This window comes from Phragmites australis, chromosome 3 (assembly GCF_958298935.1).
Source record: "Phragmites australis chromosome 3, lpPhrAust1.1, whole genome shotgun sequence".
NCBI classification, from domain to species: Eukaryota; Viridiplantae; Streptophyta; class Magnoliopsida; order Poales; family Poaceae; genus Phragmites; species Phragmites australis.
This window is the reverse complement of record NC_084923.1, coordinates 18,951,993-18,970,227: the sequence shown is the minus strand read 5'-3', so window position 1 is coordinate 18,970,227 and position 18,235 is coordinate 18,951,993. Positions and strand designations below refer to the sequence as shown.

The window sequence follows — 18,235 nt, the reverse complement described above, 5'->3', positions numbered from 1 at the left end:
CGAGCGATTTTTTGTGTGATGTCGAATTGATTTTTTTGTGTGATGTTGAATCGATTATTAGCATGCTATTTAGATTGAGATGAGTCAACTGGATTGGGATGAGTCGATTTTAGCATAACAGCGGTGGTGGTGGCGACAGGAGCGGCAGCCGAGCTGGCTCTTTTGAGCCGCCTCGTTTATTTATTTTTGGCTTGGGAACATTTTCAGTATCGGTTGGAGGCACGTCCTAACACTAAAAAAATATTCAGTGCCGGTTTCAGACCCGACACTCAGTGTCGAGTAAAGATTACTGGTTGAAAAATCGACACTAAAATTGTTGTTCAACCAGTACTGATATGTTATTTTGTAGTAGTACTTTTTTATCCTAGTTCCCCACTTTATATGTTCCCGTTGCGTACTCAGCTAGCAATATCTTCTGAAAAAAAGAACATGTGACATATAGCAGGGGCGGTTGGCTACTCCCCAGTAGATACAGGAGATTCTCAATGTTACAAAAGCGTCAATAGACATTAATACTGTAGAAAACATCCATTAACCAATTTGGCAGTCAGGATCCGAAGAGCCGACCTTATCGTGGGGACTGTTTGGATTTTAGCCCCTACATGCTAAACTAAAATTTGGTTAGAGATCAAATTAGAACAATGCTAAATTTAACCATCAAAATGATGTTTGATTTGAGATCCAGTTAAAATTTGACCGACCAAAATTTTTGATAAACAATTTAGCCTCCCGAGATTTGCTAAAAATATATAGAAAAATTTTAACCGGCTAATTTTTTTTAAAACATAACTAAATTTTAATCTCAAATAAAATAAAGAACAAATTTCACAACGCAACTAAATTTTAGCTAACTCAATTTAGTCTCTAACCAAACAGCCCCATATAAACGCGCGGCGGCCCTCTCGCGCCCACGCCCGCGCCCGCGCTCGCCTTCCTTCCTTCCTCCACCGGGCTACCAGCCAACCCACCACCCCCGTCGCACACACGAGCGCAGTCGCACGCTCTCGAGTTAACTACTAAACGCGCAAAAAATAAAACTGCGAGAGGAGAGAAAAAAAAAAATCCCCGAAGCTACTCCTCCCCCTCCCATGCCTGCCCCCCTCGCCGCTGCCGCCGCCGCCGAAGTCGAGGAGAGTTGGACGACCGCCACCGGGAGCTTCGCCGGAGCAGGCGCCAGCCGTGGCCTCTCTCGCGGAGACGCCTCTGCTCCTCGGGCGCAGGCGGTAGCCGTCGCGGGGGCGCCCTGTGAGCCCTGATCGGCGGCGGGCGGGGCGGCGGCGGGCTGGTTGGTGTGGAGCGTGGGCGGGGCCGGGCGATGGCGCCGGCGAAGAGGAAGCGCGCGGCGGCGGCGGCGGCGGCGGCTGCAGCGGTGGCCGCGGCGAAGTGGAAGGTGGGCGACCTCGTGCTCGCCAAGATGAAGGGCTTCCCGGCGTGGCCGGCCATGGTGAGTTCAGGCGTGGCTCGCGGCTTGCTCCGCTCTCTTCTGATCTGTGGCCTCCTGGTGGCTTGGGCAGCCTGGGGTCCGGGGATTCTGGGCCACGGGCTAGGGTAGCGTGCTTAGGGTTTCGTGGGGACGAAGAAGACCCGGGTCTGGGGGCTGCGCTGCGGCCGGTTCGGTTAAATCCTAGGTTTTTCGGTGGTCTCCTACCTTGATTTGCTCATTTTAGCTGTTAATCTGTGATAATTTTGTCGTTCTAGTGCTGCAAATCACCGAGATTTTGAGCAAGTAGGGTTTCGGATACCACATGCTCAAGAAAGACAGGATCTTTCAGTAAAAGAAACCCTTTCTGTTACTTTCTGCTGAGCTGTAGGAAGCAGGGGCTAATTTCTACTGCAATTTGACCTAGCTTGGTTCAATTCGTGGTGATTTATTCGTTTACCTGCCGGTTTCTTGTCAAGCTTTGGTGTTGCTGGTGGTTTATGGCATAAACGGTATGGGTATTGGGTAGGATTTGGGTGATTAGTGGGTTTTCTTGCCTGTGTTTGGATGTGCCGTTAAGATTTCGGCGATGTTCTCTCTTTGACGTTCTTGAGCTGCAGATATGGATTTCGTTCTTAGTGATCTGCTCTTAGACTTGCATGTTTACAAGTAAAGAGGCGAGGTTCTCTATGATTTGTGACAGAGGCACAGGTTTCCTTGGTAGGTTTCACATGTGAAATAACTGATCGCCTGCCAGGAAAGGTAAGGATCTTTTTAGGGTAGACACCATTTTATCATAATCTTGTGATTTTTTTCTTCATTTTTTCTCTTTTAGGTTTAGCATCTGATAATTCTTTTTTCTTTGGTGCCCATGCAATGTATATCGATATGCGGAGTATATTATGTGCTTGCTTTTGTTCTTTTGGAATATATATTCGATAGTCAACCAAAGTGTGCCTCAAATGTTTTCTCATGTTTTGTGTTTAAGTTTGGATCTAGACATGGATAATGAACTAAAAGATGATTGCTCCTTATATTAGTAGGTGCACCACTGGTCTAGTATGCTTAATAACTTGATTTAGGTCTTCAGTGATTATGGAATATTGCTGACTTCTCTATTGATAGGATGTCTATGCCTGTTTTGTGATAGAAAAGATCTCGTTTAATCCACTAGCGTACCATTGAGGTTGTTCTAATTTTTGCTACCATCACTTTCGTGATAATTTCCTCTTTCACTTCAAAACTTTTTCTCATTTTCATCTCATTGGTTGCACAACAGTAAAAATGTTCTCAATCTTTCACGGTGCCACACTTGAGCAGACAATTACTAATTCCATTTTAATGAGCATTCTGTTTGGCCTTGAGGATGGAAGTGTTTTGGTAATGAGTCATTCTTGTATATTGTTCCACTGCATGAAAGTAAACAAATTAACTTTTTAGTTAATTGAAAAAAATATGGCCAAGCATGTCTTTTGTTTAAATTGTCCAGTGCATGCTGCACAGGTCAAAATATTGCACGTCGGGAAAAGAAAAAGCCTACAAAAGTTGCACCTGTTCTGAATGTAACCTTCTTTACCACTCGCTTGTGGTGTAAGATAAAATGTAGGTTCCATATGTCTGTTGCATGGATATACTGGTTTGGTAATAAATGTGAGGGAGAGGACAGAACTTGAGAGCACATTGGCAATCCTCGGGTTGCATGCGTGAAGCTCTTGTGCCATTACCAGCTTAGCAGAGGCAAGTACAGGAATGTCCGGATTAAGTGTGCTGCCTGTTTTCGGGTCGAAATGGCTGGTGTTTAGCATGGAACAGAGTGCATCGACTTTTATCCTGTGTTCCTTTGTGGAATGCAACACTCATGCCATTTCTTGTTGGAAGGAGCAGAATGGACTGGGGCTAAGATGCTTAGGCACTGCTACTGCCTATCAGGACTCCTATTTATATCAGCGTCCTCGCAAACTTTCCTTCATCCTGTATTCACTGAGGCGGCATCCGGTTAACTGTGTTAGTCTGCTCTTTTGTTGATGTAGACATTTTCCTGAGAGCAAGTAGGGTTCCCAGTTAATTAATTTGTCTCTGGGGTTTTACTTTCAACTTCAGCTGGTATAGCTCCTGTGGAACTGCTATTGGCAAGTAGTGTTCATTCTCGTTGAGTCACCACACTACCGGCTAGCCAACTAGTCACGAGGACTCGACGACTAGTCTACTGTAGTTGATGACTAGTCTACTCCTTATTTCAGAGACACCACCTTCTGCTGCTAGTATACTACTACTAGATCGAGTACAACATAAAAAAATGGGGAAGCGATAAGGTTCAGACTTCAGAGAGGAAGAAGAAGAGAAGAGACAGACTGGAGGTGCAGAACCCGTCGCACCTTGTCGGCGGCAGCGGCCTCATCACAACTCACAGTCGGATCTAGGTTCTTTGCAGCTTGCTGTCGGAAGGCCGGATGCATCTCGCCTGCTCTGTTGCCACCGCTGCTATCGCCCCGTCGCAGCTGTGTGGCTCCCTATTAAGCTCAGATTGGTGGCGGCTGAAGTGGAGACTGACTGTTTGGTTTTGCTCTTTCTGAAGCTGAGAGGGCAATGGGCTGGGCCAGGCCAGTCCAATAAAGTATTCCATCAAAGAAACCTTTCCGTTAAACATTAGGGCTATTGTGTATGTTGCCATCGCCGCTGCTGCCCCTTCCCTTGTCAGCTCACTGCCGCAAAGTGCCTCTCTTGCCTTGTCATCTGCCTCCTCACCCTTTCCTTTACATGCTCCCCATGGTCCGCCTTGACCTTTAGCAAGATAGATGCCTAATCGTGATTAGACAACACCTAATCGTCCGGTCCGCTGACTAGGAGCTCCAGTCGAGTCGAAACCTCCAGTTGGTGTGCAGTTACTGACTGGACAGCTAATCGGCGGTTAGACGACACCTTAATAACACTGTGTGAGCATGGGATATTTACTTGTATGAATATTGATTTTACACTTTCAGAAATTACCTTTTTCTTGAGGGAATATCCAGATATAACTTCATTTGTGAGAATGCTTACTGTTTCAGATAAGTGAGCCAGAGCAATGGGGCCTGTCTTCTGTTAAGAAGAAGCTGCTGGTCTATTTCTATGGTACTAAACAGATGTAAGTGACTAAGTGCTATTTGGGCTGAACCATTCAATTTTATTTGAATTTACGAGCTGCTTTTGTATCTATTGAACAGCATCTTTTAGAAAGATCCTAGTGTTGTTATTGACAGTTAGCCCATATTCTTACATGTTTTTTATAGTTCTTTTTTTTTTAAATATTAATAATCAAGTGATATACTCTTTTGGTGAAATGAGAATAAATGCTGTTGGTGTATACACTGCTTGGGATAGTTATTGTGGACTTTCGAAGAATCTTCATCGTTTTTTCCCGCGGGAGGGGTGGGGGGTGTTAACTTATGAAAGTGCCTCAATTACATTGCCACATTGAAGTTCTTGATCCTGAGAAATTTCTCTATGGGTGGCACCGCTTCACTTGTGAAATCCTTTTTATTATACTGAACAGTAAAAATTGGCTAGTAAAAATTCCTTCAGAGACTTGACTTGGGCTATTCGAAAAATTGTTATCTGGTCAAGGCAATTGAGTTCACAAAAACATTATGGTACCTCTGGTTTAGGAGATTCCACAAACCATGGGGAGAGGAAGTAAACTTGCTAAAAGTCCACTCTCTTGTGCTGGTTTCTTAAAGAAACGTGAGTACTAATGAGAAAATTGAGGGAAAGTACAATATTTTCCTGTATATGGTCCTCGCTGGCTCCTGAGAAACTTCTACTACCAACAGGTTTGCTGAAGATGTTACTTGGACTAGCATTACAATGATTACAGTGATGTATAAGCCAAAGGCAAAAAATGTTCGTCAAGGTGTTAGGATCCCTATTAAAACATGCTTTGTAAAGACTACCCCCTGAGTGACCTTACTACTACATGATAGTAACAATAGTGTTATAGAGGTGGTGTTTTTTGAGACTATGGATTAAAAACATGCAAACGTGGCTATATGACACTGTGATTGTGTGGCTTTTGCCCTATAATTCTCCCAACGTTCGTATTTACTTTGTATCATTATGGTTTTGTGTTTTGTCAACAATACCTGTTGTTATCTAGAAGAAAATTTGTCTTCTAGGATAGACTAGACATGCGAAGTGATAACATTATGAAAACGATTCTTGGTCTTTCCCTCTCTCTCTTCTCTTTGTCTCTCTAATGCTTGGGTTGCGTCCTGCATGCTGCTGTGCAGAAAATTTGTAGATGGAACTAGATTACCTTTACTGAGAAACCTGTATGTCGTTTATGACTTTTAGTTTCTTCTGTTGCAGTGCTTTCTGCAATTATGCTGATCTTGAGGCATTCACTGAAGAGAAAAAGAGGTCTCTACTTGCCAGGCGACATGGTAAAGGGGCTGATTTTCTGAGAGCAGTTGATGAGATAATTGAAGTTTATGATTCTTTAAAGGAGAAAGGTAATAATAAGCTTGACTTGGCTGCTGATGAAGTGAAGCCAGGTATAGAAAAGCTTGCTGATAATAATAGCTGCATGGATACTGAAAGTCTAGTCAATAGCTCCAATATGGATAGTGATAGACAACCAGAAGACCATTCTGTCACTGGAAGGAGTCATGACGTGGTCAATTCTGATGGACCTTCTGTCACTGTAATGGGGGACCAGCATTGTGTTGTAAATTCTGCCCCCGACGAGCCTACTGAAAATGTATCCATCCTTGATGAAATGAGGGATATCCCTTTGTCTACTAGTTCATTTTCAAAGAAGCTAAGGGATGCACAGCCACAGAATTGCTATACACGTAGCAGGGTTCCATCGCTGCGGAAGTCAAGAAGTTCAATAAGTATTGAATCAAGAAAGGCTCAAGGCTCTGGTAAACTTTTGGGTCATACCAGTTTGGATTCTATTGATTTGATTCCTGATGACAATAAAGAAGATTCCAATCGTCATGAAGATGACAAAGCTAACTCAGGTTCTGTTTCAAAACAAGATAATGTTTGGTTGCATTCAAGTGGAGGCGCCTTCAACCAACCTGAAACTTGTGAGACTAGTAACATCAATAAAAAGTTGAATCCTCCTGCTAAGGTAGATAGTACCTGTAACAGTGAAGCATCTGACAATGGAACTTCAGAGACAGAATTGAAATCGAATGGTACATCAAATCTTCCCATGACCACAGTAGCAAGTTTGAAGAGAAAAAGAAAATCAAATAGAAAGCCTCTTCCTCATTCTATAGATTGTACAACACCAAATAAAGATGAAGAATTGCAGGCTGAGTCAAGTGAAAACCTTGCAGATTCTCCAAACTCAAAGAATGAAGTGAATAAGTCAGATGGCGATGAGCACTTGCCATTAGTCAAAAGGGCAAGGGTTCGAATGGGAAGGCCTCAGTTGAAGGACTCACCTGTTGATGAGATTGACGTTTCTAGTAACAAAACAGAGCTTGCTACACCTGCAAACCAATGTGATACACATAGTACACATGCAATACCAGGCAATGATTATTCAGCTGTTCAGGTGTCCGCTGTGGTAAATACTGTTTCTAATTCATCATCCAAATTTTACAAGTCTGTCCTATCAGGGGAAGGTAACCCTTCTTGGAAGAATAAAGAATACCAACCAAAGATTTTAGCTTTGGATGTGGAAGCTGCTTTGCCTCCCTCAAAACGCCTTCATCGCGCCTTAGAAGCTATGTCTGCTAATGTTGCTGAAACTGATAATTGTCTACCTGAAGTGACTGGACCAAACGACTTGGTTTTAAACGGCTCTTTGTCTTTAGCAAACAACAATTCTAATAAATCTGCAGATGCAGTAGTCACAGCCTCCAATAGATCTGCAGTAGTTCAAAGCCCTAGACCATCTTTGAACATGGAATTCGTGCATAGCCCAACAGGCAAAACATACACCTCAGAATCAATTTTACAAAATAACAATGTTCCTTCAGAAGCAAATGATAGTGACAATCATATCATGATGAAAGGCGATATTTGTGAAGAAACCCATATGGACAGCAAAAATACCGATAGTTCCTTGGTTTGTAATGAAGTTGATAATGTTGTCTGTGGGAACGTTTCAGCCCTTTGTATGAAGTCGAGTGAGCCTGCTATTGCTGTTACACTAACCACATCTGTACCTGATCGGTTATCTTCATCTTTGGAGAAAGCTGGTGGAAATGCAGTCACAAAACCAATCATCGGCAAGGACACAAAACCAATTGGCTCCGCTGTTTGTGATGTTGACAGAAGTGCCGAGCCAATTGACCTGACAAACAGCAATGTGATCACCGATGCTATGTACCGTGGTGAGACTGTTATAGCTGAATCAACAAACAATATGGGGGATACAACAAGCAACTCTTCATTGGCTACTAAATGTTCCAGTATATTATCCGATGCAGACACCCGGGCATTTGAAGTGTAAGATCCAGATTTTCATGTTGAAGTTTTCTAAACCAGTGTTTGTTTACCATTGATATTTTTCCAATCTACATGTCTACTATTGCTCTTCGACAATGTTAATGCAGCCCCTTTTCTGTTTTAGACATGCTTCTTTTCCAATTTTTTTGTTACTATGGCCTTTCCATTTTTTGAATGATGTGACAAATAATTATTCACCTAAAGATGTCTACTTTTGAATTTGCATTTGGCCATTTGCAAAGTAGGTCTATGCGATGGTTTAATAATTAGGAGAATACCCTGTACGCCGCATGTTTCTGCTGGTATGTGGCTAGGTATTGATTGTAGAAACTAGGGTAATGAAGGATGCTGCACATATCGTGGTGGGCAGCTGAACTCTCTCCCTTTCCTACAAATAAATTGTCAAAATGATTGTGTCTTGATACATGATTTGCATTGTACCTAAAAAGCAGTGACTCATTAACCATTGAATGCCAATGTGCAGATGATATTATACACGATAATAATCTTTTAGATTTATCCCTTGTTTGGAACTTAGGAAAGTTGGTGGAAACACAATATCCACCCTCACTTGAAATTTTCTTTCCTGCAACATTCCTATGTTCCATACTGATCCTTTTTCGAGTAATATCACATTGATATTTTGCGCACCAGGATAACTCCCTTTTTTAAGACCAGATAGCTTGGGTTAATGCTCACGTCTTAATCATTTCACAGGTCAAAATTAAGTGGAAGGACTACTGCACTATATATAAGTGGTTTAACTGGAATCATGTTGATTTGATAATTGACTAGTACCTTTTGACTTATGTAGATTTGATTCTTTTGAATTGGATTTTCAAAAATGTCCTGACTATAGCTTTTTGGATCCAATAAATCTTTCCGTATTGCATAGTTGTCTGGATGCCAATATATCTTTGTGAGGTATTTCATTTATCCTGCACAATCCTCCTTTCTTAAAAATGCGAAACAGTTGTGGCTGTTTTCTACCTCTTTGTGTACCTGATCGTCTATCCATATGCTGCTAATCAACATGTTTGTTCTATCTTAGATATAGAATTTGTTATAGAAAGATGCTATTTAGGAGTTGGCAGAGATTAATTTTGGGACCACAATGGAGATTTAATTGTTGCTGGGACATGTTTGAAGGCTGAACATCCTCTATTGCTGGAGCTCTAAATCCACTGTTTGCAAGCTGCCGCCTGCCGTGCTGTTTCTAAACACGAGTGCTTATTTTGCAAGAACGAAAAAGACCTATATATATATATTCACTTTGATGCCTTATAATAGCCATATTCTTATCTTACATATTGAGTCGCCTCCCCCTTGTTAGAAATATATATTTTATCCTAGTAGTGTACACCCTCTGCTTAATAATATTTGTCCAATCCCACCATGCACACAGACCAAGAAAGCACTAAATATAAGAAAAAAGTAATGCGAAAGCAACTCATGCATATCTCTATCATATGACATGCTACAAACACTTAATTTCTTTCACAGCATTAAAGCAGGGGTAGAGAGTGGAAGCAATTCAATTACACACTCGTTTTTCATTTTAAAAAAGGAAACTACGCTCGCATTTTCTTTGTTGGACAAACATTTTGAAACAATGCTTACAAATATAGCAACATGGAGGGAGTGGAGTTCTACATGCATTAAGTGATGATAGAACTCTTTTCACTTCAATCAATTAATGCTCTCCTTGTAAATTTTGTATGCAAGATTTACAGTTTTGATGGAGAATTGAATAAGATGGTAGATCAGGTGCCTGAATGCGCTGTTGCCTCTTGCAGTTCTGATATTTTCATCTGTTATACCTTCTATCTTGGTGCTTAAATTTACAAGATAGCCTTCTGAAAAGACATGACTGTACTTATTTTTTCTTGCAGGCATACATTTTCAGCTTTGGCATTGAAAGAACTTAACCACAGAAACCTAAAGGATAAGAGCACTTCTCCGGATTCAATGCCAATGAAAGAACTCATAGCTGTTGCACAAGCTAGAAGATTCTCTCGATCAACTTCCTTTGCAGATAACTTTCTAAATGCCAAGTATATTCCTGAAACTTTAGTAAATACACCTCCCAAGGAAGGATCGCAAAGGCAGTTGTCACCTTCAAATCGGATAATCAGGTCCACCTCGACATATGATAATTTTCAGTCTAGGAGTCCTTTTGATAGTATTCAACATAAGAAATTAGCAGGGCATGATGAAGCCAATGCAGCACGAAGGGCTTTCAAAGATTTCCTCGGTACACTGACGAGAACAAAAGAAAGTATAGCACGTGCAACACGTCTTGCTATTGATTGTGCTAAATTCGGCATTGCTGGTGAGGTTAGACCATGCCTATCCCTTCTCTTTTGTTTGTATTGTACTATTGTTCACGGAGGAAACTGTTTTGTTACCACTCCTAGACTCCTAGTTCTTTGTTAATGTCCTGTAACTAGGTTTCTTTTTAGAATAATCTTCATTTGCATGCTTCTGGATTTACTGTTGCTTTCTTTGATATGTTGGATGGTTGGTGGATTGGTAAGCAGATATTTGTTTTCTTGGCTTTCATAGCTTGGTGATGATGTGCTGTTCTCTGTTCCAACCACAAGCTCAAGGAGCATGCATTTAATTTCGGAGCATCTAGCTTGTTACTGTAGAGAGCCATCTATAATAGTTTCTACTTGCTTAGGCATGGTATGAGAACCTACATCACCAACTTGCGGACTCGGAAATAACCAGTGATAATCCTGTCAGTCGTACTGTTTCTAAATTCTAGTTTACTTGGAATTTTATATAAACATGCATGCTGCTTTCTGCCTACCAAGAAAGACAAACATGGCCTTTTATGCAACCAATTGCCATCTATCAAATTTTTCTGATGCCTTTTTTCTGTCAATTTTAGACAATTGATATTATCGTCGAGCACCTGGAAAAGGAATCAAATTTGTATAAGAGGGTGGACCTCTTCTTTCTTGTGGATTCAATAACACAGTGCTCTCGCAATCAGAAAGGTAAGTGTACACCTTCCCAATCTTTGTTCATTATTTTTGGATGCATGGTATTTATCACTGTTTATAATCTTGCAGGTGGAGCTGGAGATGTATATCCTTCTCTTATTCAAGCAGTTCTACCTCGAATACTCTATGCTGCTGCACCTCCTGGAAACTCAGCATGGGAGAATCGAAGGCAGTGTCTCAAGGTAAGTGCCTTTGTTTGTCTGGCGGAACAGATATCGTGTGCAACCTTGCCTTTTTCTTTGCCCCTTACAAGTTTGTCATTTGGTTATTAGGTTTTGAAACTTTGGCTTGAGAGAAAAACACTTTCAGAATATATCATCCGTCATCATATTAGAGAAATTGAGACTATCAATGAGGCATCATTTGGAAGTTCTCGCCGTCCTTCGAGGACAGAAAGAGCTCTAAATGATCCTTTGCGTGACAATGAAGGAATGCTTGTTGATGAGTATGGGAGGTATGGCAATTTCCCTCATTCATTTTCCTGAAATGTAAAATGGTTTTAAGTTATATGCAATAGTGTTATATGTTTGTGCTGTTGGCATGTCATGCTATATGCACTAATTTTTTATTTGTTGCTTACCAATACATAATTAAGAGTATGGGAGCTATGGTGGTTCCCTCTTTCATGTACCGGAAAGAGGAAATGGAAAATAGTTTTAAATTATATGCATTAGTGTCATTTTTGTATTGTTTGCATGTTTTCATGCTATATGCACTAGTCTTTTAGTTCTTTCTTGCCAATACATAATCAAGGCAAGGACTAGATGAATTGACCGGCCATAAAATGGGATCATGTGTAAGCTCTTGTTAGGCTTGGCTAGGGTATCCTTATGTCCATACATGAAGGAACTTTTCTTTTTGTGGTTTGACCCTATGATCCCAATACTGGAAGCAAGCAGAGTTTCTGCAACATTGATGAACTTATTTGCACTGTGCAGTTTTGAATAAGTTTCTTAATGCATTTGTATGCTTGGGATGGTACTGTTTGTTGGTTAAGCAGTGTGCTATTGTGGCTTGTGGGTAAATGATGCCAAGTTGCCAACATTGAATTTCAAATATTCGCGGGGGAAGGGGGGGGGGGGGATCCACCGAATTTGACTTGTACATCAGCTATGTGGACTTGTACATCAGCTATAAAATGTGTAACAGAATTATCACTGGAATGTAGGGGGGACTTAGTAAAGTTGCTTAAGACTTAACAATCACTAGTGGACACCCTTTCTATAATACACACACACGGCGAGGCTATTCTGCGCATATGCGCAGTTGCTATTCGCACTGTGCACATCTTCCAGTTACAATCCGAAACACTGTGAGTTACAACTTGTTAGGTAGACCAGTTACAACTTCACGTCCAGAAATGCATAATTGCAACACGAGAAGCTAACACTGTGAGTTACAACTTGTTATTCGCATTGCGCACATCCTCCAGTTATAACCCGAAACATTATGAGTTACAACTTGTTAGGTAGACTAGTTACAACTTTACGTTCAGAAATGTATAATTGCAACACGAGAAGTTAACACTATGAGTTACAACTTGTTATTCGTACTATGCACATCCCTCAGTTACAACTCGAAACACTGTGGGTTACAACTTGTTAGGTAGACCAGTTACAACTTCACGTCTATAAATGCATAATTGTAACACGAGAAACTGACACTATGAGTTACAACTTGTTATTCGCACTGCGCACATCCCCCAGTTACAACCCGAAACACTGTGAGTTACAACTTGTGGGATGTGCGCAGACACGAACTACAGTGATATCTTCTCGTGTTGCAATTATGCATTCCCCAGTTATAAGGCAGTCTATTTTGCGCCTAGGTGCTACAGTGAACTACGTTGCGCCACCCTCAGTTGCTGCAGCCACCTTCGCATCACCTCAGTTACGACGGCACACATATGTGAGTTACAATCATATGATAAAAAGTGTATAATTACGAGAAGCATTGTAGTTTACTGCTGCGCCACCCCTAGTTATGACTAAGAAAATAGTCAGTTACGACAGCATAGATAGTTGAGTTACATCACATGACAAAAAAGTCAGTTACGATAACACCTATACCGCTTTTTGGATCGTAACTGGGTGTACGCAGATGTGACCCAGTTGCGATCACAGTTACGATTAAGAAAATAGTCAGTTACGATAGCACAGATAGTTGAGTTACGATCACATGACAAAAAAGTTATTTACGATAGCAACTATACTGCTTTTTGGATCGTAACTAAGGGTGTGCGCAGAGGTGACTCAGTTGCGATCACATGACAAAAAAGTGCATAATTATGATTAGATAAGGTACTCAGTTACGACCATATATGTTTATAGTAACTGACATATATATATATATATATATATATATATATATAGTGTGTGTGTGTGTGTGTATGTATATATATATGTGTGTATACACACACATGTATATATATATATGTGTGTGTATGGGACAATAAATTGGTAAAAAACTTGTGATAATGCGTTTTTAGGGTCATGTATAATAGAAGGAGTGCAGAGTCGTGTCAGTGGCATCATAGTGCTGAGCGGGCCTTCGAATTTGATGTCATTACTTTAGCAAATCAGTTATGCATATAGAGCTAGGCAACATCATCTTTTGTTCTGAGAAAAAGTTTCCTACTTCTATTTTCTTCATGTTTACGTGTTTCATTATTTTCAACAGCAATGCTGGTTTCCAGCTACCCAACTTAATTTGCACAAAAGTACTTGAAGAAGAGGAAGGAAGCTCCTCTGAAGATCGGAGTTTTGAAGCTGTTACACCTGAACAGGATGCCCAAGGTAATGATGACGATGAAGAATCTCAAATGCCTGTGGAGAAGCACCGGCGTATTCTTGAAGAAGTTGATGGCGAGCTTGAGATGGAGGATGTAGCTCCACCTTCTGAAGTCGAAGTTAGCACCAAATGCCGACCAGACCAAAGTGACACCAAGTCTACATCTGATCAATACCCTTCAGATGTTGGCCCTCCTCTTCCTAATGATAGGCCTCCATCACCTCCGCCATTGCCATCATCTCCTCCACCTGTGCCACCTCCTCCACCTGCGCCCATTTCTCAGAGTTCACAGATGCAGCCAAAATTGCAAATGACATCTGATCCTGTTGGGCTGCATCCTCCAAGAGCTACCTATGTATGTATATTTTGTTCCTGTGCAAGAAGAGGTTACACAATCATTATAGTATGACTTAACTTGTGCCTTTTTTTTTCTTTTTGGCAGAATGTTCAAAGTCAACAACCACATTCTACTGCAGAGCACTCAGGAAACATGAATCCTTCTGTGGCACCATTGCCACCTCCACCATTTTGTAATTCGGGGTATGGAGGGCATCCGAATCAGATACCCCCTCCCCCGCCAATGGCACCACTCAATCCTCCTGGTCCTCATGGGAATTTCCCTGCACCCCCAGGATCATATCATGGAAATAACTACCATCGACCCCCAAATGCATCAATACCTAATGAGGGGTATCATTTGCAACCACCACCCCCTCCGCCTCTAAATCAATTCCCTTGTGTGCCACCAGAACCTCAACAAAGACCACCTCACTGGGGTAATAACTGTTCATCTTATCCTGAGAGATATCGGTACAATGGACATGATCGAGGTCATCACAGACAAGATAGAAGGCACGGGCATGATAGACAACACCATTTTGATGATAGAGGATATCACTACGATGATAGAAGATATCACTATGATGATAGAGCCCATTACTTTGATGATAGAAGACAGCATTTCGATGACCGAGGACATCACTTTGATGAGAGAGCTATTAGGGGACCAATGCACCATGAAGTTGGTGAGAGGGGAAGATTTCCTCCTTTTCCGTCAGGTAAACTTATTTAGAATGGTCATGTTGTGAACTTCTTTTTATTTATCATGGTCTTCATGCTATAAAGTTTCCTAATAAAAATTGGATTTGCTAGTGTTTTTTCATGAATAAGCTGTTGCTTGTTATATATGATCACCCACCCAGTATTGAGCTAATTTGGTTTGTTCTGGTGTACTATTCAGGGCCTCCTCCGATTCCAGACCATGTTGAAGCTTCACCAGCCCCGATGCACTATGGACAGCCATCAGATCCTCCACCAGGGCCTTGTGCAGGCTGGTCTAGGCCCCCTAGGATATCGAACTATTCTCCCTCCAGACGTTCTGTGGAGCCTCTGGTTTCACATGTAGCTGGAGGTATGTTCTTGTTGCTTTGATATGTTTCCTAATATAAGTTGCATCCATTTACCTACGCATCATTGTTACTGGAAAATCTGGTTTGATAGCTTTTGCCTTGTATGAATCTGCTATTATTATTTGTTTATTTGTGGTTATGGTAGAAACTTTTCAAGCCTAATCCAAGGGCTTCAGTAAAAGATCAGGTGTGGAAACCGCATGAAAGAGTTACAGAATTTTGTTGATTCAAAGGCTTCCATGTTAGGCCCTGTTTGGATCCATGGTATTGGGTGTGAAATTGATGAATTGAAATTGGATTCCATAGTTTGGGCTGTTTGGCACGCTTCTGGAATTGAAATAAACTTTTTCACCTTAATTCCAGAGAGGGATGAGATAACTAAGTACAATTCTTTGCCAAAAAGAATTGGTGATTCCTTCTTCGACCTGCGGGTTGTGACCTTGTCTTTTTGCCAAAGCATGAGTTGATGACTGAGGTCGAGAATGGCAGGGATGCAAAGCACAGCAGCGAGGTCAATGTCTTGGGCATGGAGGTTGGTGGTGATATGTCGGTGAGGCCTTCTTCCCACCGCCAACTTAAGACTTGCTCCGCCTCCCTGAGGTGACGGCGGCGGCGGTGCCAGTGGAATTAACTGGACGGAGCAGCTTCATCTTCTCGCAGTGGCACTTTGTGCAGCTGGCAGCAACTGGCGTTGGTTTTAGGCTTGATTTGGGGAGCTGATCGTACTTGATGATTTTGTTTCAAATTTTTTTGGTGAACATCTTCCAATTCAGCACAGCAAAACATATAAATCGGATTTTGATTTGTTTTACATCAAATTCAAATGCTATTAGAATAGGATTTTGAATACAATTGAATGGATCAAATCCAGTTCAATGGATCCAAATGGACCCTAATATTAATTCCTTTCACTTAATAACAAAGTCGAATTTATGTAATTTGCTTGGTATGAGATGCTAAAATAAGCGTTAAGCAGGCATTTTGAAAAGAAAGTTCCTTCACATTGCCTTGTGTGATTATAGAGTTGAGGATATTAAATGTACATGTTTTACTGCAGGACATGGTAGCTGGAGACCAAGATGACCTTTTGCAACATTGAAATGGTATGTTGTCCCATTGGCATTGCTCTGCGGTATGCGGCTCGTTATATTTTGTATTTCATCTGACGACCTATTTTGATAGGCGCTGATGTTTTTTTTAGTTCGAGACTTTCCGCTTTGGTAAACTTGGAAGGCTGAGGTGGCTAATCGTCTCCGTTCCAGTGGACTCCAGCGCGAAACCATCCAGAAAGTGGCTAGACGTTACCTGCCTCCATGTACATATGTATCTTGGGATTGTTCTGAGAATGGAGAGCTGAATCATAGGGATAGATTGTCATCTATCTTAGCTGTAGATTGTATTGTTAGTCCGACGGTTTTCAATTTCATTTGGAGGATTTTCATCGTTTATGTCCATTCATGTATCCCTCCAGCCCTCAGACAACAGCTACTCTGGTGACTTAACTGTTTGATTACAGCGTACATATGCCAAAAAGTAAAATACAAAGCATTTTGCCATTGTCCTTGCATCTGATGAAGAAAACACATTCTTTCTGCACAGTAACTGCTTTGATGCAAGCTTTGTTCAGCACAATGTTTGTCCGTATAGCGCCAAAATATTTAGTAACTGCGTTGTAGTTCCTGCTTGATCAGTGTCTTTTTTTTTGTCTCAAAAGGAATGCAACCTTAATAATCTGTGAAGTGAATTCTTCGTGGTTACTTTTTGCCTTTTGTTTTGGCCATATACAAGGTCCCATTTCGAGAATTTGTTTCTTCAACATTGAAAATAGTAGTCATAGCATCTCAAATCACCCAAACATAATTATATAGCTGAAGTTCTCTGCATTGCAATATCAACTTGTCCTCAGACGGTTGTTCGAGGGGGTAACCTAAGCTTTTGTGGTCATGAAAATAGTCTTAAAAATATAGCAAATCTGTTATTGCAGACCCCAAAACAATTGAGTTGCATGACCGGAGAGCCACTAACCTCTCACCAGCAAGATGTACTGCATGCATGTAAACAAGGTGGACATGGCCGATCAAATTGCCCTTGCTGCATGCATGCCACCGGTATGAAGCACCTAATTCAAACCATGCACCCATGATCCGGTCACTCCTACTCGTCTAGTTTCGCAAAAAAGCACCTAATCCAAACCATGCAGAGGCTGACCCCAACTACTTGAAATATGCATCTTTGTATATATAAGAAGTGGCACTTCGCCAGCAAGAGAGGCCACAGCGGCTAAGTACTACAGTAGGTCAATACGACGACAGGTCCAGCCAAGAATGGCGGCCTCGGCGCCTCACGTCGCGGCGCTCGCCGCCGCCGTCCTCCTCTTCCTCCCTTCTCTGATGGCGCCTGCCGCGGCGCAGCCGAAGGGCGCCAAGGCGTTCTGCATCAGCCAGTTCGCCATCGCCAGCCAGGCTTGCTCCATCCTGCCGCCGAGTCCCCCGGATGAGCATGACCATCACCACCATGACGACGACGATGACGACGACGACGACCATGATGACGACGACGACGAAGACCATGACGACCACGACGATCACCATGACCGTGGCCGTCGCGGCCACCGCGCGGCGGCGATCAGCATCTCGGGCCTGATGGCGGCGACCAATGACAGCCATGGCGTCGTGGGGAACCGCACCGTCGGCCACCACGGCAACCGAACCCGCGGCGGGCACGGGCGTGGGCGCGGTCGTGGGCGTGGCAGGCGTGGCCGTCTGAGGGACGACAATGGCGACGACGACCACCACGACACCGATGACCCTGACCACGACGACGATCATCATGACGACGACGACCATCACGACACCGACGACCCGGACCACGACGACGACCACGAAGACGACCATGATGATGATGACGACGATGACGATGACGATGACGACGACGACGAGCACCACGACGAGGAGCTCCGGGCGTACCGCGACTGCTGCCGGTGGCTGAAGGAGGTGCAAAAGGACTGCGTCTGCGAGGCGCTGCTGCGGCTGCCGCCATTCCTCGTCAAGCCGCAGCATACGTACGTCGTCAGGGTCGGCAGGACGTGCCGGATCATCTACCGCTGCGGCGGCGTCTAGACGCCATGTCGCCGGCCGTACGCCTGCATGCACGCAGCTGCT

At 42.6% G+C, this 18,235-nt stretch overlaps 2 protein-coding genes across 5 annotated transcripts; both read left to right on the top strand.

The window, feature by feature from the left end:
• Nucleotides 1–918: 918 nt before the first annotated feature.
• LOC133912543 (protein HUA2-LIKE 2-like) lies at nt 919–16,630 on the top strand. Of its 4 annotated transcripts, none has more exons than XM_062355342.1 (12): nt 919–1,444; nt 4,468–4,544; nt 5,765–7,864; nt 9,757–10,201; nt 10,761–10,869; nt 10,945–11,057; nt 11,148–11,329; nt 13,555–14,020; nt 14,108–14,723; nt 14,906–15,076; nt 16,132–16,177; nt 16,276–16,630. In XM_062355342.1, the coding sequence occupies exons 1-11, from the start codon at nt 1,316–1,318 to the stop codon at nt 16,155–16,157; spliced, it is 4,434 nt and encodes a 1,477-aa protein (XP_062211326.1). In that variant the 5' UTR covers nt 919–1,315; the 3' UTR covers nt 16,158–16,177; nt 16,276–16,630. The 4 variants fall into 4 exon arrangements, with proteins under 4 accessions (XP_062211326.1, XP_062211327.1, XP_062211328.1 ...); XM_062355343.1 differs by having other exon boundaries at nt 16,257–16,630; XM_062355344.1 differs by having other exon boundaries at nt 16,132–16,206.
• A 172-nt stretch (nt 16,631–16,802) lies between these two features.
• Nucleotides 16,803–18,235, top strand: LOC133911040 (nonsense-mediated mRNA decay protein 2-like). Its single transcript, XM_062353264.1, has one exon. The coding sequence runs from the start codon at nt 17,399–17,401 to the stop codon at nt 18,191–18,193; it is 795 nt and encodes a 264-aa protein (XP_062209248.1). The 5' UTR covers nt 16,803–17,398; the 3' UTR covers nt 18,194–18,235.